This window comes from Prunus dulcis, chromosome 3 (genome assembly GCF_902201215.1).
Source record: "Prunus dulcis chromosome 3, ALMONDv2, whole genome shotgun sequence".
Classification (NCBI taxonomy): domain Eukaryota; kingdom Viridiplantae; phylum Streptophyta; class Magnoliopsida; order Rosales; family Rosaceae; genus Prunus; species Prunus dulcis.
Genome location: NC_047652.1, coordinates 8,947,870 through 8,966,693, shown reverse-complemented (window position 1 = coordinate 8,966,693; position 18,824 = coordinate 8,947,870). Strand labels below are relative to the sequence as shown.

General features: G+C 38.9%; 1 protein-coding gene and 1 long non-coding RNA gene across 2 annotated transcripts in view; one reads left to right on the top strand and one right to left on the bottom strand.

Moving 5' to 3' along the window:
* The window catches only part of LOC117622440, a 20,202-nt gene extending 6,871 nt beyond the window's left edge, over nucleotides 1-13,331 (top strand). Inside the window, exon 2 of the long non-coding RNA XR_004584988.1 lies at nucleotides 13,119-13,331. This is a non-coding gene — a long non-coding RNA (uncharacterized LOC117622440). The remainder of the gene's footprint in view (nucleotides 1-13,118) is intronic.
* A 3,580-nt stretch (nucleotides 13,332-16,911) lies between these two features.
* Nucleotides 16,912-18,824, bottom strand: LOC117622383 (photosynthetic NDH subunit of subcomplex B 2, chloroplastic). The gene is made up of 3 exons (XM_034353039.1): nucleotides 18,324-18,824; nucleotides 17,667-18,107; nucleotides 16,912-17,296 (listed from the first exon to the last, which is right to left on the bottom strand). The coding sequence occupies exons 1-3, from the start codon at nucleotides 18,759-18,761 to the stop codon at nucleotides 17,102-17,104; spliced, it is 1,074 nt and encodes a 357-aa protein (XP_034208930.1). The 5' UTR covers nucleotides 18,762-18,824; the 3' UTR covers nucleotides 16,912-17,101.

The window sequence follows — 18,824 nt, the reverse complement described above, 5'->3', positions numbered from 1 at the left end:
ACTCTAGTTTTGCCAAATTTGCCATCCAAAACTTTAGGCTCGAGATCTGGGACATTAAGCCACTTATTAATAGGAATTTCAGGTATATTAATTGATGATAAAAATAAAGTGCTATGAATTTGCTGGTATGGACGATAAACCCGCACCATACTTTAAATAAAATTAAATTTGCGGTAAAGTAAATTCATAAAGTAAATTGCTTGCTGTATGGACGTTAATTCCGCACCATACTTTAAATAAAAGTAAATATGCGATAAAGTAAATTCCTAAAGTATGAGGGTTAATTCCACATCATACTTTTAATAAAAGTAAATGTGCAGTAAAGTAAATTCATAAAGTATGAGGGTTAATTCCACATCATACTTTTAATAAAAATAAATGTGCGGTAAAGTAAATTTATAAAGTATGAGGGTTAATTCCGCATCATACCTTAAGTAAGAGTAAATGTGCTTGTATGGGCACTAATTCTGCTCCATACTTTTTAAATAAAAGTAAAGGCAGCTGTGTGGACGATAAACCCGCGCCACACCTTTAAATAAATATTGCCGTATGGGTAATAAACCTACACCATACCATAAATAAAATAAATGTGGGGATAAAAACCTCCACCTAATATATATGAAGTGCATAATATATCATATAGTGTGGGCAATATAACTGCGCCACTATTCAAGATATAATAGATGGGTTTTAAGATCACACCATCATTTTATTACAATAATTTGTGTTACAACGCGATGGGTAAAAAAAAAAATTACACCACCATAAAATAACAGGACGGATTAAACAACATAGAAATTACAAATTACGTTACAAAGAAGTAAATTAAACAAGCATGGATTAACCAACATAGAAATTGTGAGAACACAAAAAAGAAAGTTTGCATGTCGTTGTAGTAGTAAAGTGAGAGTAGACATATGACAGAGAGGAGACAGAGAAATAACCACATAGTGCTGGGTTGGAAAATTTTCAAAAATAAAAGGAGAGACTATCGTGCTAATAACGTGTTATAAAACTAAAATAATAAGAGGATGAGAAGTACCACTGTAATATTGGGAGTGAAATTATATTTCTCTTTGTGGTGTTTACACTGACAAAATTTCTCCTCAGATAGACTCCACTCTTTCTCTTCTTTCTGACTCTCACTCTATTCTCTTCTTTCTTCCCTCTATTCTCTTCTTCTCTGATCATAGTCTCATCTTATTTGCATAAGAGAGAAGCCTTTTATAGGGAAAAGGGTAAATGACACCCTTGAATCTGCAATAAAGTCATGCACCAAAGTCTACAAACAAATAGTAAGTGGGCTCCATGAGTCTCATTTCAAGTTTTTCTGAAACCGCCAAACTTATTCAGTAACGGAATGTAATTGTGTCAATTACTGGAGAGTATGTTTCCACGTAATCAATTCCAGGCCTTTGTGAAAAACCATGCGCAACGAGTCGCGCTTTATACCTTGAGATCTCATTTTTCTCATTGCGCTTTCTTGTAAATACCCACTTGTAACCTACAAGGTTCACGCACTTTATACCTTTATTGCACATTTACGGAGACCAACATGTTATCTTTAAGGGTTATTAAATGCACGGAGCATATCGCCAGAAGCGATTCCCTAAAGATGTATAAATAGCTGTGTTAAAGCTATTTAATGTGTCATAAAGTTTAATCCCTTTAAACAAAATCCTTGAAAGGATTGAAATTGCATGAAGCCAATCCCTGAATGACATGTGCCTGAATTATGCCAACGAGATTCTTGCTTATACTAAGAAAGTATTGAAGTATTTTTATGAGGATTATCCGTTGGACACCTTAAGGATTTTCCGGAAGTATATTCGACCGGACATCGTATTTTCCAGATAGAGCTCAACTCCATCACCATCATTTTGGGATGATGTGAGGCATATTTGATGCTATCTAAGCATAACACCATATATGGACATATTTTTGAGTGAACTTATAAATAGCCCAAGTGTTATTGGATATGCGGACTCTTGAAATCTCTATGGTCGCTTACTGGAAAAAGCTAGTCGTGAAGTATTCAAGGGGAGATATTCATCTGGGGGAATGTGGTATTAATAAAGTCCTTCATACACTATTAACTCACAGAAGTAGTGTCAACTATGATATTCAGAAAGATGATCAACAGTATGACTTAAAGATATTTTGCCAAGCATCAGGAGGAGCGTGCTGTCAATAAAGACCTTTACAAACTGTACTCTTTTTCCTTCGTCCAGGTTTTTATCCCACTGGGTTTTTCCTGGCAAGGTTTTAACGAGGCAGTGTCGCACGCATGTCAATATACACAGAATTTTATGTTACATATAGTTATGTACTCTTTTTCCCTTCGACCATTTTTTTTTGTCCCATTGGGTTTTTACTGGCAAGGTTTTTAATGAGGCATATTCCGTAGCATTTGTGGTCTCCAAGGGGGAGTGTTGTAAATGATAAGGTGGAGCTCACCACATGTTGGAAGGGGCTTTGCCTACAAAAGGGTTCACCCCTCCTTGTAATTGAATATATAGATAATACTGAAGAGAGAAACCAATCTTACAGGTTTTCTCTGCTTCTAAATTCTCTCATCAATTCTTTAGTTTTATAACAATGTAAGCATTAATTTTGAGAAATACTTTCGATCTTGAAGGATCGTATGAGTAGTTGCGCTGTCTGCTATCCTTGCCATAGCCACTGTTGTGAGGGCATCCATATCAGGTCCTGCAGATCTGATTGAAGGCTCAGGAATAGCCCAAATTATGTTATCAAATGGAACAATGTCTCCGTCAAGATTTGAAACCCAGCATCCTGTGAAGGATCCACAGACTCGATCGGAGTATCGGGAGGAAGTTGGGAGGCGGACTCCTGAAGAACCAACTGGCTCCTTTCCACCATCGTCGTCTGTTTAGCATAACATAAAATATAAATTCAAACATTCATATAATAAACTTTAAAGTTGAATGCGTAACATAAGAATTAAAATAAAATAATACTTACATGAAGGGACTCGGCCAACTCATTCCCAGGTCGAACATAAACGTCGCCAAAGACGTCTATAAAAAATTACCACAAAAGCGGGCGCCTGAAAATGAGCGCAGAGCCACGCCCAACTATCCTCCCGCCCCTCAAGCTCTTTCGGGCAACCCTCTTGAAGAGCGACTTGCGGATCATCAAACGCCTCAAAATGGTGGTGCAAGTCGCTCTTCCACTGTTTGTACCTCTCAGAGAAGAGTCTGTTGACGTACGCCAACGACTCGTCGTCGAGGTCCTCCAAGTTGTAGTTCGTCTGCAATAAATTAATTACATACATTTAAATAATATAAAAACTACGTTTGAAAGAAAAAGAATGAAAAGGCCTACATACCGACAACTGGCCGCAAACCGCAATCTTGGTCTCGTCAGGCATCACCTTCCAAGACTTCCATTGCATCGGGCAATAGCTCCGAATGACATGACCAATGTCGTGGGCCAAGGAGCTATGCAACTCCGCTATCGGTGCAGCCCGATGTCGCTGGTCGTATCCGATGTTAATACGACTGTTGGTCACCCGGGTGACCTTCGCCGTCTTCAACTGCCGACACGGCCCTCGGGTGTTCTTCTTGGCTGCAAAGAAAGATGACATGAATGTTAAATAAATAACAAATTTAACAATAAAATACACACACACACACACAAAAACAAAAACAAGAAATAAAAAAAAAATTAACTGGAGAAAAAGGAAAGCTATACCTGGCTGTGACCTCGACGCATCAGTGGATGTGGTGTCCGTGGTGCTAGCGGCCGATGACGCCGCCTGGCGCTAACAGGCTGCGCCAGTGATAACGCTGATGAAGCAGGTGCCTGAGACCACGCAGGACCAACTGTCAAGTGGTCCATCAGTGCTGGCGCAGTGGCAACAGATGTCGGCTGAGTTGGGGGCTCCAAACTCTGCGTGGTCGTCACCGCCCTACGACGTCTAATCAGGTCTTACATCTGCACAATTTCATTAATACACATACAAATTAATAAAATATACGAATATTTGAAAACACATACAATTTTATTCAGATTATTGACCTAGGGTTTGCGAGTTCGGAGTATCCAGGACTCCGACCCACGATCCGTCGAATCCTAGACGATCCAAGAAATACAAGGTACACCATACGTGAGTTTGAGTTCGATCCAACGGTCCGAACATAACAAACCCGGAAATCGCACAATAGGCAAAATCCGTTCGAGACTCAAACGGTAACCAAATTCCAATCTGAAAACACCTACGAGCTCGTGACAACTACAGGATTGCACTAGGACCTAATGCATGCCGGCTACAGTAACCCACGCGCCGCCACACGCCCCGGCAACGCGTGGGTGTCCAAAGCGATACCAATTGCCGGAAAATTCTAAAAACTAAGGGCCAAGGTTCCGACCCTAGGTTCAAAACATCAATTGGAGCCACTTTTGTTCTAGGACATACCCCGAAAAATGGCCGGAAGTAGCCGGAATTGAAAATCAAAACCGGCCGAAACTTAGGGTTTCAAATTAACTGCCCTATTGCAACAATTTCAGAAATCCTACCCAACCATCAGCTAAAGCATCAAAAATAGGACAGAAACCATACCACAGGTGTCGGATTTGGTCGCCGAAGGAGGGAGAACGACGGAGGCGCAGATTCGGTGAAAACCGAAGAACTTACGGCGGCTGGCTCGACGGTGACGGCGGGGAAGCTCCGGGGTACCACCGTTGTGGCGGTGCGGTCCAAATCCACCGGGGTAGGAGGCTGAGCTGACGGCGGAGAGGGAGACAGAGAGGAAGAAATTTTCTGAAATCTAGGGAAGAAGGAAGCCATCGCGTGGTTTCTGAAATTTTATTCATTTTTGCACGACGAAATGAAAAAAACATCACGCAAGAAATTTTAAATGACTATTGCGCGACGAAACAGGTATGGGTTCCGTAGCGCAATGTCGTTAATCCACCCAAATTTGGTAAAAGAGAAGTTTTTGTGTGACGCACAATGTAGTTTGTCGTCGCGCAATGTTGGCAGTCTGCCAAAATTTGGGATTTAGGGTTTAGCGGGCGATATTGAAACCTTGCGCGACGCACGACATTGTGGTTCGTCGCACAATGTTGCCAATCCGCCAGAATTTGGGATTTAGGGTTTAGAGGGTGAAATTGAAAACTTGCGCGACGCACGACATTGTGTTTCGTCGCGCAATGTTGCCAATCTGCCAGAATTTGGGACCTAGGGTTTAGCAGGCAAAATTGAAAACTTGCGCGACGCACTACATTGTGTTTCGTCGCGCAATGTTGCCAATCCGCCAGAATTTGGGACTTAGGTTTTAGAGGGAGAGATTGAACCTTTGCGCGACGCATGTACTTTATTTCGTCTCGCAAAGTTGCCAGTCCACCAGAATTTGGGGCTTAGTTTTTAGCGTTCGAGAACTTGCGTGATGTATACGTAGAGCGTTGCACAAAAACTCGCAAAAAAATGTATACTAAGTGTCCAAGGAGGAAGAGGGTGAAAGGAGAAAGGACTGGTTGAGATTGCGCGACGAGTACGTACAGCGTCGCGCAAAAACTCGCAAAAAATTTTCACTAAGTGTCCAAGGAGGAAGAGTGTGAAAGGTGAAAGACTGTTCCCTGCAGGCTATGTGCGTGATGAAGAGGATTGATGTCGTCGCGCAAGACTGTTCCCTGCAGGCTATGTGCGACCAAATAAACTTTGTCGCGTACTGTTGTAATAACGGCAACATTTTCAGTTTTATCGTGGAGAGATTGCGCGACGAATATGAGAAACGTCGCGCAAGTCAGCTTTCTGTGAACGTGAAAAATTTTGTGACTAAGTGTTGAAGGAGGAAGGGGTGACGTGATTGCACGACGATGGGTCCTTTCTTCGTCGCGCAAGACCGTTCTCTGCAAGCTTGGTGCGACCAAAGACACCTGTTCGTCACGCAAACCCTATACACTAAACCCTAAACCCTAAACCCTAAACCACAGAAACCCTAAACCCGAAACTAGTTTTCATGATCCAACCGGCAAACTTGTTTTTTTATACTTCGAGATCGTATATGCCGAAAATCGAAAAAAACAAACATTAAGAGATCAAGTAACGGGACGAAACTTGTCGACGGTTCTAAATGAAAAGTCATGATTTAACGGTTATTTTAGCTCTGATTTTTATGATTTTTTACAGCTACTTTTCTTGACCCTATATGAATACAATTACTGAATTTGATCTTCAATTTAAGATGTTTACACTAGGGTGGTACGACATAATCTTATGTTATATTTAACGAAAGTATAAGTAAACTATTCATTGTTGGTGAATATATGGTTTTGATGGCAAACGCATTCTACGAAAGTAGTTTCAGCAATCCAGCCATCAAACTTGTTTATTTGTACTTCGAGATCTTAGACCCCAAAAAGCGGAAAAATAAAACATTCAGAGATCAAGTAACGGGACAAAACTTTTGAACGGTTATAAATGAAAACTCATGATTTAACGGTTATTTTAACTCCGATTTTGATGAATTTTTACAGCTACACTCCATGACCCTATATGAATACAATGAACTAACTCGATCGTCAATTTCAAATATATATGTGTATATATAATGTATATTATAAAATAATATATATTTGCGCGACGAACATATGGTTTTCGTCGCACAAACTTTCATCGCTTGACGGATGACACTTTGTCACGCAATTTTTAGCTTCACGCAACTAGTATATTATGGGTCGCGCAAACTTTGCACGACGAGGTTTACTTCATCGTGCAAACTTTGCACGACGATGTTTACTTCGTCGCGCAAGGGTTTTCAGTTTTGAAAAATGTTTGTTGTCAATAATTTTCAAACTTTGTATAAAAATGTTTGGATATATTTATTTATCAATGTTTTATAACAAATTTTGTATCATTTTCATTTTGTAAATGTGTTTTGTCAAAAAAAAAAAAATTAAAATTTATTATTAAAAGGGTTTGGATATATTGATTTACCAATGTTTTATAACTAAATTTATTTGAATAATGTTTCAGTTGTCCACATATATAAGGTTTGGATATAACAACTACATATATTCAAACATTTGTATTACACAAAGTCTGTACACTAACATAATAAAATTACAAAAAATTTAATTATTCATCATCTGAACTATAATAACTTTCGTTATCGTCGCTATCATCACTTTCGGTCTCCCAATCCTCCTCCTCCTCTACTATAACTACATCATCTTCGCTGCTCGGGCCCACTGCAACATCGAATCTTGGAAGATCCCCGAGGTCAATTGTAATTGACTGAATCGGTATTTCGATTGAAGACACTCCTTGTATTTGAAACGGTTCTTGTATAACATGTGTATCTCGAAGTGTTTCCGCATCATTTTCCATTGATGATTCTAAACGTTGGTCAGCCACATTGTCGATGTCGTTGTCAGTTGGGTCTAGTTCTGGTATAGCATACACGTTCCTATGATCCATCTTCTGAACAACTTTCCAACTGCTCCCGGCTTTAGGGTCATCTAGATACACAATTTGTGTTGCCATGTTTGCCAAAATGTAAGGGTCGTCATCATACCAAGTTCTGTTAATGTTCACAGATAGTAAGCCATGGTCGATTTTAACACTTTCCGGCCTATTTGGGTTGCTATCAAACCATCGACACTTAAACATGATCACTTGGTATCGATCTTTGTAAAGCAATTGAGCGACATTTGTGAGTTTGCCATAGAAATCAATGTTCGTACTTTCGCCTCCACCTGGGACATGGACACCGCTGTTTTGCGTACACAACTTGTCATCTCGTGCAGCCCCCAAAAATTTAACGCCGTTAATATAACAACCCGAAAACAATTCAGCGCGAATCGGGCCGAAGGCCAAGTTATATAACTCATCATTGTAAGTGGGGGAATTCGATGATTTCAACTTATTCACCTAATATAATAGAAAACCATTCACATGTTAGTCTGATAAAATTAAATACTACAATTTATATTTGTCAAATACAAAACACTTATAACTTACAGATTCCAAAAACCATTGTGGAAACAATTCACGTTGTTTCTGGGCAGCTAAATGTGATGGATGTTCTCGCTTCATCATCTCTTCATGCTCATCTAAGTATGCCATTATCTCATCACAATTGTTCAGTACGAACCAATGCGCTACTTCCATGTCATTTCTAGAAAACGACTCTCCTCGTCCAGGATCTCCAAAGGGCCGTGCGCTTTGGGCAAAAACAGAAAGTTTTTCCTTTCTCATACCTCCGTCGTTATTGCGCTGAGGACGATTGAAAGCCGTCTCCACATCTTTTAAATACATTCCACAGAAAGGAAGCGACTCATATTGAACCCAAGCCTCTATAATTGATCTTTCGGGCTTCGCCCTGTTGCGTACACTTTTTTTCAGCTCTCCGAGAAGCCTGTCAAAATAAAAAGATATGATACAAATTAGCAAGCCTGTGATAATGATGCATACACAAACGATAAGGATTATATACCTTTCTATTGGATACATCCAGCGATAGTTGACAGGACCAACAAGCAATGCCTCTTCTGGCAAGTGAACCATCACGTGCATCATACTTGTGAAGAAAGCTGGAGGAAATATCATCTCAAACTTGCATAGGACTTGGACAATGTCATGGCGCAACTGCAATATGTCTGTCTTTCGTAATGTTTTTGCCGTCAGTTGGAAAAAAAATCTGGACAACAACATGATTGGCTTCACAACATCTTCCGGCAATAGATGTCGAATACCCACAGGAAGTAGGCGTTGCATAAACACATGGCAGTCATGGCTCTTAAGTCCAGTAAATTTACCCCCATCGACATTCACGCAACGTGCGATATTAGAAGCATACCCATCGGGAAATTTTACAGACGATACAAACTTTAGAAACTCTTTTTTGTCATTCGGTTTCATAGAAAAGAATGCAAGATCCCTTCTAGCTTTATCACTGTCCCTGTTCATCCATAACCCCCTTTCGTATGCCCATTCTTTCCAAATCAAGACGGGCTTTGATTGTGTCCTTTGTCTTGCCCTCGATATCTAGAATCGTGCCCACCAATGTGTCAAATACATTTTTCTCAACATGCATCACATCTAGATTGTGCCTCAATTTGAGTTTCGACCAATATGGGAGCTCAAAAAACATAGGCTTGTGAGTCCAGTTCATATGTGTAGAAGGTCTGGTCCGACTAACTGTTTTTTCGAACGGAGCAAAATCTAAACGGTTAAGCTGTTTCAAGATCTCATCACCGGACCATTCTCTAGGTCTGAGGCGCTCTGTGTTCCCGTCGAACTCTTTATCTTTTTCCCGCCACTCGTGGTCCCATGGCAACCATCTCCGATGACCAAGGTAACAAACTTTTTCCGCGTGCCAACCAGAAGTTACATCTTCCTTGCATACAGGACATGCCATATAACCCTTTGTGCTCCACCCAGAAACCATTGCATATGCTGGAAAATCATTCACAGTCCACATAACTGCTGCCCGCAAAGTGAACATCTTCCAGTTGATTTATCGTACGTGCGAACACCGTTTGTCCATAAATCCTTCAGCTCATCAACCAGCGGCCTTAAGTAAACATCGATTGACCTCCAGGATCCTCAGTTATCAAAACAGTCATCATCATGTATTCTTTTTTCATGCATTTCCAAGGCGGCAAATTATATGGGAATGCGAAAATCGGCCAAGTGCTGTGGTGTTGGTTTAGAACCCCATACGGATTGAATCCGTCAGTGGCAAGTCCCAATCTAACATTTCGGGGATCAGCAGCAAACTCGGGGAACGTTCGATCGAACTCTTTCCATGCCTCCCCATCTGCAGGATGCCGCATTACATCATCGTCTACCCGTTTTTCCTTATGCCATCTCATGTCTGTGGCAGTGTGCGTCGACATATACAATCGCTGCAACCTAGGTTTCAGGGGCAGATAACGCATGACTTTTTGTGGGATCTTAGTCGTTCTATTATGAGATGTCATTTTGAACCTCGACTCATTGCATATAAGGCATGTATCCAACGTTTCATGCTCCTTGTAGAATAACATGCAATTATTTTTGCAAGCATGAATTTTTTCATAACCCAATCCAAGACCATTCAACACCTTCTGCGCGTGTTTATGGTCTTTCGGCAAACAATTGTCCATCGGAAGCATTCTCTTGAAAACCCCAAAAAAGTAATCGAAACACAGGTTCGACATACGATACTTTATTTTTCCGTGCATTAGCTCTACAATGGCCGTGAGAACGGAAAAGCTCTCGCACCCCGGGTATAACTCTTGGTTTGCATTTTTTAACAGTTTTTCATATTGTTCAAACTCCGCGCTGTCTATTGGTGTTGGCACGTCATCTTCCCTTTCGTGATTGATGTTGGTCGATGCAAATGGAAAAACATCCTCTATAATATCCATGACTTGATCATTAGGATCCACAATAGGTTCAACATTGTCCATTCTTGTGGCATTTGAAGACGAAGCATGGTCTAATTGTTCCCCATGAAGGTTCCAAATGCTATATGTCTCAATCATTCCATTCCTTACTAAATGAAATCCAACATTTTCAATTGTCTCCCACAACGTGTTATTACACCTCCTACAAGGACATCGGATTCTAGTTGCACCCGGGTTGTGTCTACGTGCAAACTCAATAAAATCCTCGATTCCATCCAAGTATTCGTCTGAGCATCTATTCGGGTTCTGTATCCACCTTCTGCTCATAATTCCTGAAACCATAATCACAACATAACAATCACAACAACTTCATACGAAGTTATAATGTCACCTTATGCCTCCGGTAAGGGCCCTATCCCATTTGGGAATGCATAGTCCTGTCACGTAACCTACGGCTACATGAGATTAGATTTCGACATGGATGAATTTCGGCAGCATCTCGATACAGTTCTTGAGGTGGGCATAGGTATAAATACCTACGTACCACCCGAAGAACGTACCGAGATGACACCGAAATCTCCACAATCGAAACCTAATCCTGTAGCCGTGGATTACATGACAACACTATGCATTACCAAACTGTCCAAATAGTGGGACAATTCAAGAATTAATTGGACCGCAGTCATGCTTTACGCATCCATGTACGAAATCCAACTAATCTCGAACGGGAAACTAAATGTTACTAAACATACAAATAAAAGTACGAAGTTAATTTCAATTAACTTCGTACATCACAACACATTGTGCTACGTCACACACAATTTAACAACATAATATAAATATAACTTCACAAAAAAACTGTACATATAACAAACTAAGTTTAACATTTTTAATATATCAAACGAATAAAATACCGTGTCAATCGTTCTCCACCAATCGCTAATTACAAATAGCCCTAACGAGAACAAAATTAATAGCGTTAGTACGAATTTACATTAATACTTATAAAGTAACGACAAAAAATACTTACCCACTGAACGTACTGAATTTCCAGTAAATACAGTGGCAGAGAGGTTGAGAGAGAGGCAGAAAGGAAATTTTTTTCCTTTCTGCCTCTGCAATGGCAAAGTTCTGATATGAAGAAGAAAGAATTTGCGCGACGAATTTACTAATCGTCGCGCAAAATGCCGTTGCGAAAAACCATTTTTTTGGTTGCACAAAACGAGTTTTTTTCGTCGCGTAAAAACTTGTCGACAAAAAAACTTTTGCGCGATGTAAGATGTTTGCGTCACACAAGATTTCGTCGTGCAAATTCTTGTCCTCGTCGCCCAAAAACAAAATTCCGTCGCGTAACAATTCTTTTTCGTCGAGCAAGAATGTACCGACATCTGCTTTACGTGATGAAATATGTTTCGTCATGCAAAATAAAATATCCCCCCTCAATTATTTTGGCGCCAAATTAAAAATATCCTTCGTTTTCTTACGCGACGATAAATGGTTTCGTCGCGCTAAGTTGTCTTTTGCGACGAAACCTGTCGTCGCAAGAGTTTTGCAGCAAAATCACCTCGCTTTTACGCGACAAATTATTCTATCGTCGCACTATGTTTTCTTAAGCGACGATTGCTCTCCCGCGCAAGTATTTGGAGCCAACAGAATACCCGGGTTTTTTTTTTTCCCCCTTTGCGCGACGAAGGTGTTTATATGTCGCGCTAAGATGTTTTGCGCTTCGAAAACTTTGGTCGCGCAAGTTTTAAATTTTTTGCACAACGATAGGTTTTTTGCGTCGCTTTATTGCGTTTTGCGCGACGAACATGTATTCGTCGCGCAAACGTTTGTCGCGTAAATAGTAAAACGTAGTAGTGTAAAATTGTGAATGGGTTGAATGGAATTATGCAAAGCAGAGACCCTTTTATGAAAAGGATAGCAACTTCAATGAAAAAGAAGTACAACAAGTATTGGGGATAAATTAGTGGTATGAACAAGCTTATAATACTAGTTGTACTTGATCCAAGGTACAAAATTGACTATGTTCAGTTTAACCTTCCTTTTTTTTTGGAAATAGATGAATCCAAAGTTGATGAGATAATAGTTGAAGTAAAGAAGGTTTTAATGCATTTGTATGAGAAGTACAAGAAAGAAAACCCATCTATTTGCCACTCTTATGTGGAAGAAATCACGGAGAGTGAGCTGGATCAATGTGTTGAGAGTGATTCAATGCTTGAGCAATTTATGAGATCAAGAAAAGATAAAGATGTGGTACAAATTGGGAACGAAGTTGATAAATACTTATTGGAGCCTGTTAGGAATCTAAAAAATGTAAAGTTTAATTTGTTGGGCTGGTGGAAAGAACACTCTCCAAAGTTTCCAATCATGTCTAAGGTTGCAAAGGACATATTTGGTGGAAAGAACACTCTCCAAGGTTTCCAATCATGTCTAAGGTTGCAAAGGACATATTTGTTGTTTCCATTTCGAGTGTCCATTCAGAATCCGCCTTTAGTGCTGGAAAAAAGGTTGTGGATCCTTTTCGGGCTTGTTTGACTCCCAAAACAGTTGAAGCCCTTATATGCACAAATGATTGGTTGAGAAGTGAGGGTTTTGACTTCAACAAGGAGAGCACTGAAGATGAATTGGAGTTGTACCTAACTTTGGAGAAATTGGAAAAAGGAAAGGGTTTGGTATTGTTATTGTTTTTAGTTTTAATATGTGTGTTTTAACTTTGTAAACATTAATTTATTTTATGTTTTATGTTCTTGCAGAAGTTGAATCATTTCAATTAAATGGACAACCTCTTAGTGACACTCTCATTCCCACGGATTGATTGAAGAAACAAGATGGTAGCGGCTACTACAACAATCCTTTTTATGTAGCTTGGATGCTTTGTAATTTCTGATGTTGTTGTTTTGATTGTTGTTGAAACTTGTGATATACTAATATCTATCTTTCATATTGTGTTGAATTTGTTAAATTTATGTTTGATGTTTGCCATTTGTGTGATGATGGATCGTAATGTGTTAAATTCATGTGTGATGTTTGTCATTTATGATATTTGAGGATCAATGTGTGATGATGGATATTGAATATATAATGATGATGATGCTGCTGTCCAGTTTTTAACATATGATTTTGGGCTAAAAAATGCTTTGAATATGTACAGCTTTATATGCTTTGAATTCATGTACATGTTTATGTGCTTTGAATTGGGCTCATAAATGTATTTTGTGTGAAATTTGAGCAATTTTTAAGAAAGCCCAAAATCCAGACTGAACCAAACCAAACCAATAAGTTCGGTTAACCGAAGTCACTAGTTTACACCAGCTATGGTTTGGTTCCGATTTCCATATATAATAGCCACACCTACGGTTCAGTGTTTGGTTTGAGCCCAAAATTGAACCAACCCAAACCGAGCCCAACACTAGTTTGAACCATGCCTATTCAAACTCCTACCAATATGCGCCTCTAATCTCTACTAATATTTTCCTACCTACCTCATCTAATCCCACACACTAAATTCAACTTGTCTAGAAAACCTTAGATTCAATTTCTCAAGATCAAGAATCAACTTCAATCATCCATGTGGCCGCTAATTATCTCTGAGGCCAAAATCCTACACTTCTAGGTCAATAAATGCATCAAGAGCTCTCAAAGAACCAACTTCAATGTGATGGTCATTGTAACCTATGAGACCATGAGTGTTAACATACCCTACCTTTGCATTGAATTTATTTTTTTGGTTGGGCATTATCATTTGAAGCCCAAAAATAAAACTCAACTCTCTTACACTAATCCATCAATGAATTCAAATCAAAACAACAAAAAGATAGTGGATGATGGCATTAGAGGCATGGATATGAGACAGGGAGGGATGAGGAGGTTGACATCATGATGAAGATAAAAGAGGGGTGAGACATGTGGGAGACAAGGGAGGCTAAGAGAGATTAGGATACTCTAATTTTTGTATAAAATTCTTAAGAAAAATTATTTATATTATCAATATATGTATCTATCCGGTTTGGTTTTTAAGTGGTAAAAATTGAGAAACGAACAGCTTTAAGCCAAAACTAATTTTCCTGGGTTTTTGTCCATATCGATTTGGTTCGGTTCATCAGTTCAAATGCCTACCCTTAGTAAAGTACTAAGCCCATGTGAACCTCATTTAAAGCAGAATCGAGTTGAAAAAAACCCAAAAAAGTCAACTGAGGCTCAAAAATTGAACATGACAGTTTGGATCAGTTCCCATCCAGGCTCTTGCCTTGGAAAAATTAGTCTAAATGGAATCAGACGGGTTATGTTAAGTTTACTAATTCATTTATATCCAAATTTATTTGTAAGCCAAATTAATATTCAAATCACATTAGTAACCCCAAGTAATATGAAGATAATTCCAATTAATACACAATTGGCTTAGTCCCAATTTATACCTCACTAAATAACAACTCTAGCACTACTTCTTTTTCTTTTTAGTGAATCATTCTCATTCTTCTTGTTACGCCTCATTCTTTTTCTCCTTTCATATTTTCTCTTTTTCCTACTTTTCCCTTCTTTCTGCTTCTCTCTTCTTCCTATTTCTCTCTTCTGCACATCTTCCTCTTTTCTCTTCTCCCAAACTGCAAACCGGCTAAACCAAACTGAAACCGTATAAATTTGATTTGGTTCCATTAGTCAAGCACTAATCGGATTGTGTGTAAGTTTTAATTTCGGTTCCAATTCGAGGATAAATTGTCGGTCCAGTTCAATTCCTCTAGATACTTTTATATGAAAATTGAACGAAACCCAGACTGTATACATAAGGTTTTATTTTAGTTCCAATTCGAGGAATAAACCCGACCGTGCCCACCCCTACTTATATGCGTCACACCTCTTTCTTTTCTTTCTTACCTCTCTCTCTCTCTCTCTCCCTCTCTCTCCTACTTTTTTTTTCTTTCTTTTCTATCTCATTCTTCGGATAACTCCCCATAATTTTTTTGGCCTGATATCTCTCCATTCTTTTTCTTTTTTTTTTTCCTTTAGATATATAATGTTTCTATGCCATCCCTCTCTCTCTCTCTCTCTCTCTCTCTCTCTCTCTCTCTCTCTCTCTCTCTCTCTCTCTCTCTTTTTTCCCAATTATTATTCTTTTTTAAGATTTACGTCAAGTTCTATATCTAGTTTTCCTTTTCATCTCACTTTGTGCATCTTTTCATATCTCCCTATCTTAATTTGGTTCACGTATCATCATGCTTTTATTTAGCCTTTTTCAGATCTAATCTTACTATGGTGTGCAAGAGATCTGTTTGAACTTTCTGTGATTTTTTTGAATATGTATTTTGGTTTGAGTTGTAGAGATATATTATGTACAAACCTTATATAGTGATAAAGAAGTAGAGTACATCAGAGTAGATAAGTGTTGCTGCAAGAAATAGTGTTGTTGCATTAGGTTTAGACTATCATTCGTATTCCAACTATAAAAAAAAAAAATTACCAAGGTTTGTGTGCCATTTAGAAAGTTGGCATGGACCTCTATGTCATGAATCTTTTTTTTTTGGAGAAATTCTATGATTGCATTCATAATTCAGTAAAAAAAGTCACTAGCCACAAACCATTACAATAACGGAGCTTTCTAATATCAAAATTAAGAAAATTAGGTATCTCTCCACTAACGATCAGGCAAGATCGAAAAAACTCTGGCATAGGAATCCCAACTAAAACTGCAAATTTAGAATAATAAAAAAAAGATAAAGCTTGAAAAAACCAAGCCATAACAATACAAATAAAGCTCTCACCAAGGAGAGATGAAAAGCTCTCACAAAAGAGAGATGAAAAACTCTCACGAAAGGAGAGGTGAAAACCACACAGATAACCCAAAGAGTATCTGCAACTTATTCCAAAAATAAAGAAATTGCAAAAAAGATAGTGGTGAAGATCCGACGCCGAAATGCAGGTGAAGATCCAACGCTGAGCTACAACCGCCTATAATGGTTGGATGAAAATCATAACAAAACTAAGACAAATAGGGAAAATCATTTGTCTCTGAAAATGGGGGAAGAGGTGAAAGGAGGAAGAGAGGAAGAGAAGAGGGGAGAGGGAGGAAGAACAATGGCTCTTCCCCCCTAAAAGTGAAAAAGGCTCTAAGAGTGTTTTTTGGGAGAAAGGGGGCTAGGGTTTTGAACAAACTCTATTTAATGAGTAAAAGCGAAGTATTGATTGAGAATATAAGATACATTTATCGTACAAAATACATAGCAGAGAAAAATGTGCACAACAATTTAGATCAATTTTAAGATCAATTTTAATAAAAAGTAACGACGTCCCATGTAGCAACTTCTAATTGATAAAGTTTTAAACTAGGTTCCACTCTCTACATCTGAAAGTATCCTTTTTTTTTTTTCTTTTGAGTACAAGCGATAGTCTAAACTACGAGGAAGGGGAGTTTCTCACATACACACAACTAAGATTCCATGAGGGTTCGAACCTGAAACCTTTAGTTTGCCATGGGATTCCTTTTCTTTGTTTCTAATATTGCAGGTAAATATGGATCATTAGTTGTGTAGACTATCCATAGGATGAAGTCAATACGATCAACAATACATCAGTGTGATTTTGTGATGAACGAAATCAATGGTACGAAAAATATTTGGCGTCACATGCTTACCAGGTGATCAAACTAGTAGAAGAAGAAGAAAAAAAAAAAGAAAAAAGACTAGACCTTGCTCTACAGATATTTAGAACACAAAAAAGGAACAAAGGAAAAGAAAAATATTTACTACAAATTATCATGTTCAATAACTTGTGCCCCTCTCCAATCCTCACCAGGCTTGACAACCACAGGTACCAGCATTGAAGCAGGGCCAGTGCATATAAAATACTCCTCCCCATATTTCTCATAGAAAGAACCAGGGCTGGATAAGTAGATATCCTCAAATCCCATGCGTATCACCCTGTAGAAGAGCTCACGCCCCTGAAATTCACAAACCAATAAGTTGGAAAGAAAAAATAAACACAAATTTATTATGTTTACATAAATATGTACAAGAACCAATATCATTGGTAATGTTCCTTGTCGGACAGTAAATTTGAACCATTGATTAGGTAGTGCGGTCCTGATTCGCAGTCACGCAATTCCATAAAAAACTGGCAACCAATTACAATTTTTTTATTTTACATCTAGCGAGACTCAATTATTCATTCCTTATGTTTTTGCTGATTTTTTATTATTATTTAACGACACATCGAACTCTCGTTTATGAGATTTGAATAGACAGATGATCACCGGATATATTTTTGTTGATTAGGAGTTAGATGAAGAATATTTAGCAAAGAATGGTTACCTGATCCAGTGTTTCATATTTGGAAGGTGGCGTGTTATAAATTGGCTTCAGTCTCTCTTTAGGAGGGGCAGCATAAACCCTGCTGAACTTGTTTTTCAAAATGGTGAAAGGCACATCTTGGTGAGTCCAAGAACCTGGCTTCTCTTCAGGCTGAGAACCAAAATCGAACCACCCTGGAGTGTCAGCTTTCATTGCTTCAGCTGGAGACAAAATCTCAAAAGGAGAAGACAGTGGAGGGAGTGCAGTGTAAGCACAGCCCTTGAGACCTTGGATCCCCGCCCCGCTTCGTCTTTTGAACTTGAAATGGCTGAGTATGGCATTGGTCAGAGTCACTGGCTTCCGGCCTTTGTTTCTCACAATAACAGCCGTTGCCATGCTTACCGGATATAAACTGACGACATAGGTTATGTCAAGTGTTCCACTAGTGCTGCTTAATTCAACCTGCAACAAATCTAAGTGACAAATCAATGGAAAACCAAGATATATTCTCGGCTCTCTAGTTTTGTATCTGTGCATTGTTTTGGTAATTTCATGATCAAAATCTTATGTATTTCTAACAACTAAGGTTTTGGTCATTTAAACTTCTGACGTCTCTGTATTTTTTTTTTTGTTTCAAATGGAACCAAAAGAAAGAAAGAACGAAAAAAAAAAAAAAACCTGGAGAGCATCAATGGAATCGGAATCAACATCTTTTACTGTCCATTCAGAAGTGGAAACAAGTGAGCCTTTGGAGCCTGCTTCTGATATATCATTCAAGACCAAACCAATTCCTCCCTTGGCTTTGGTAGAATTAGGATCTGTTCCATTGCCTGGAATTGTGTAAAGAACTTCTTGGAAGCCGTCGTCCTTCCAGTACACCTTTGGCTTGTATGAAGTCACATGAGCATTGGGTATTTGAAGCCTCAATGAACTGCCATTTCTGACTCTGAGTTCAACAATGGGGATGTTATCAGACTCCAAGAACTTGATGCCCTTTCTCCCAAATTTTTCAGTAAGGTTCTCCGGCACGGAAACTGTCGGTGCAGAAACAGACTGTGATGAAGAAGCTCTTATCATCTTTGAATTGGGAACATAGAAGGAAAGAAGAGAAGCCATGAGATAGAGAGAATGAAGAAGCTTTAACAGCTTCCACACACATTAGTCGCTAGTTTGCTAGGC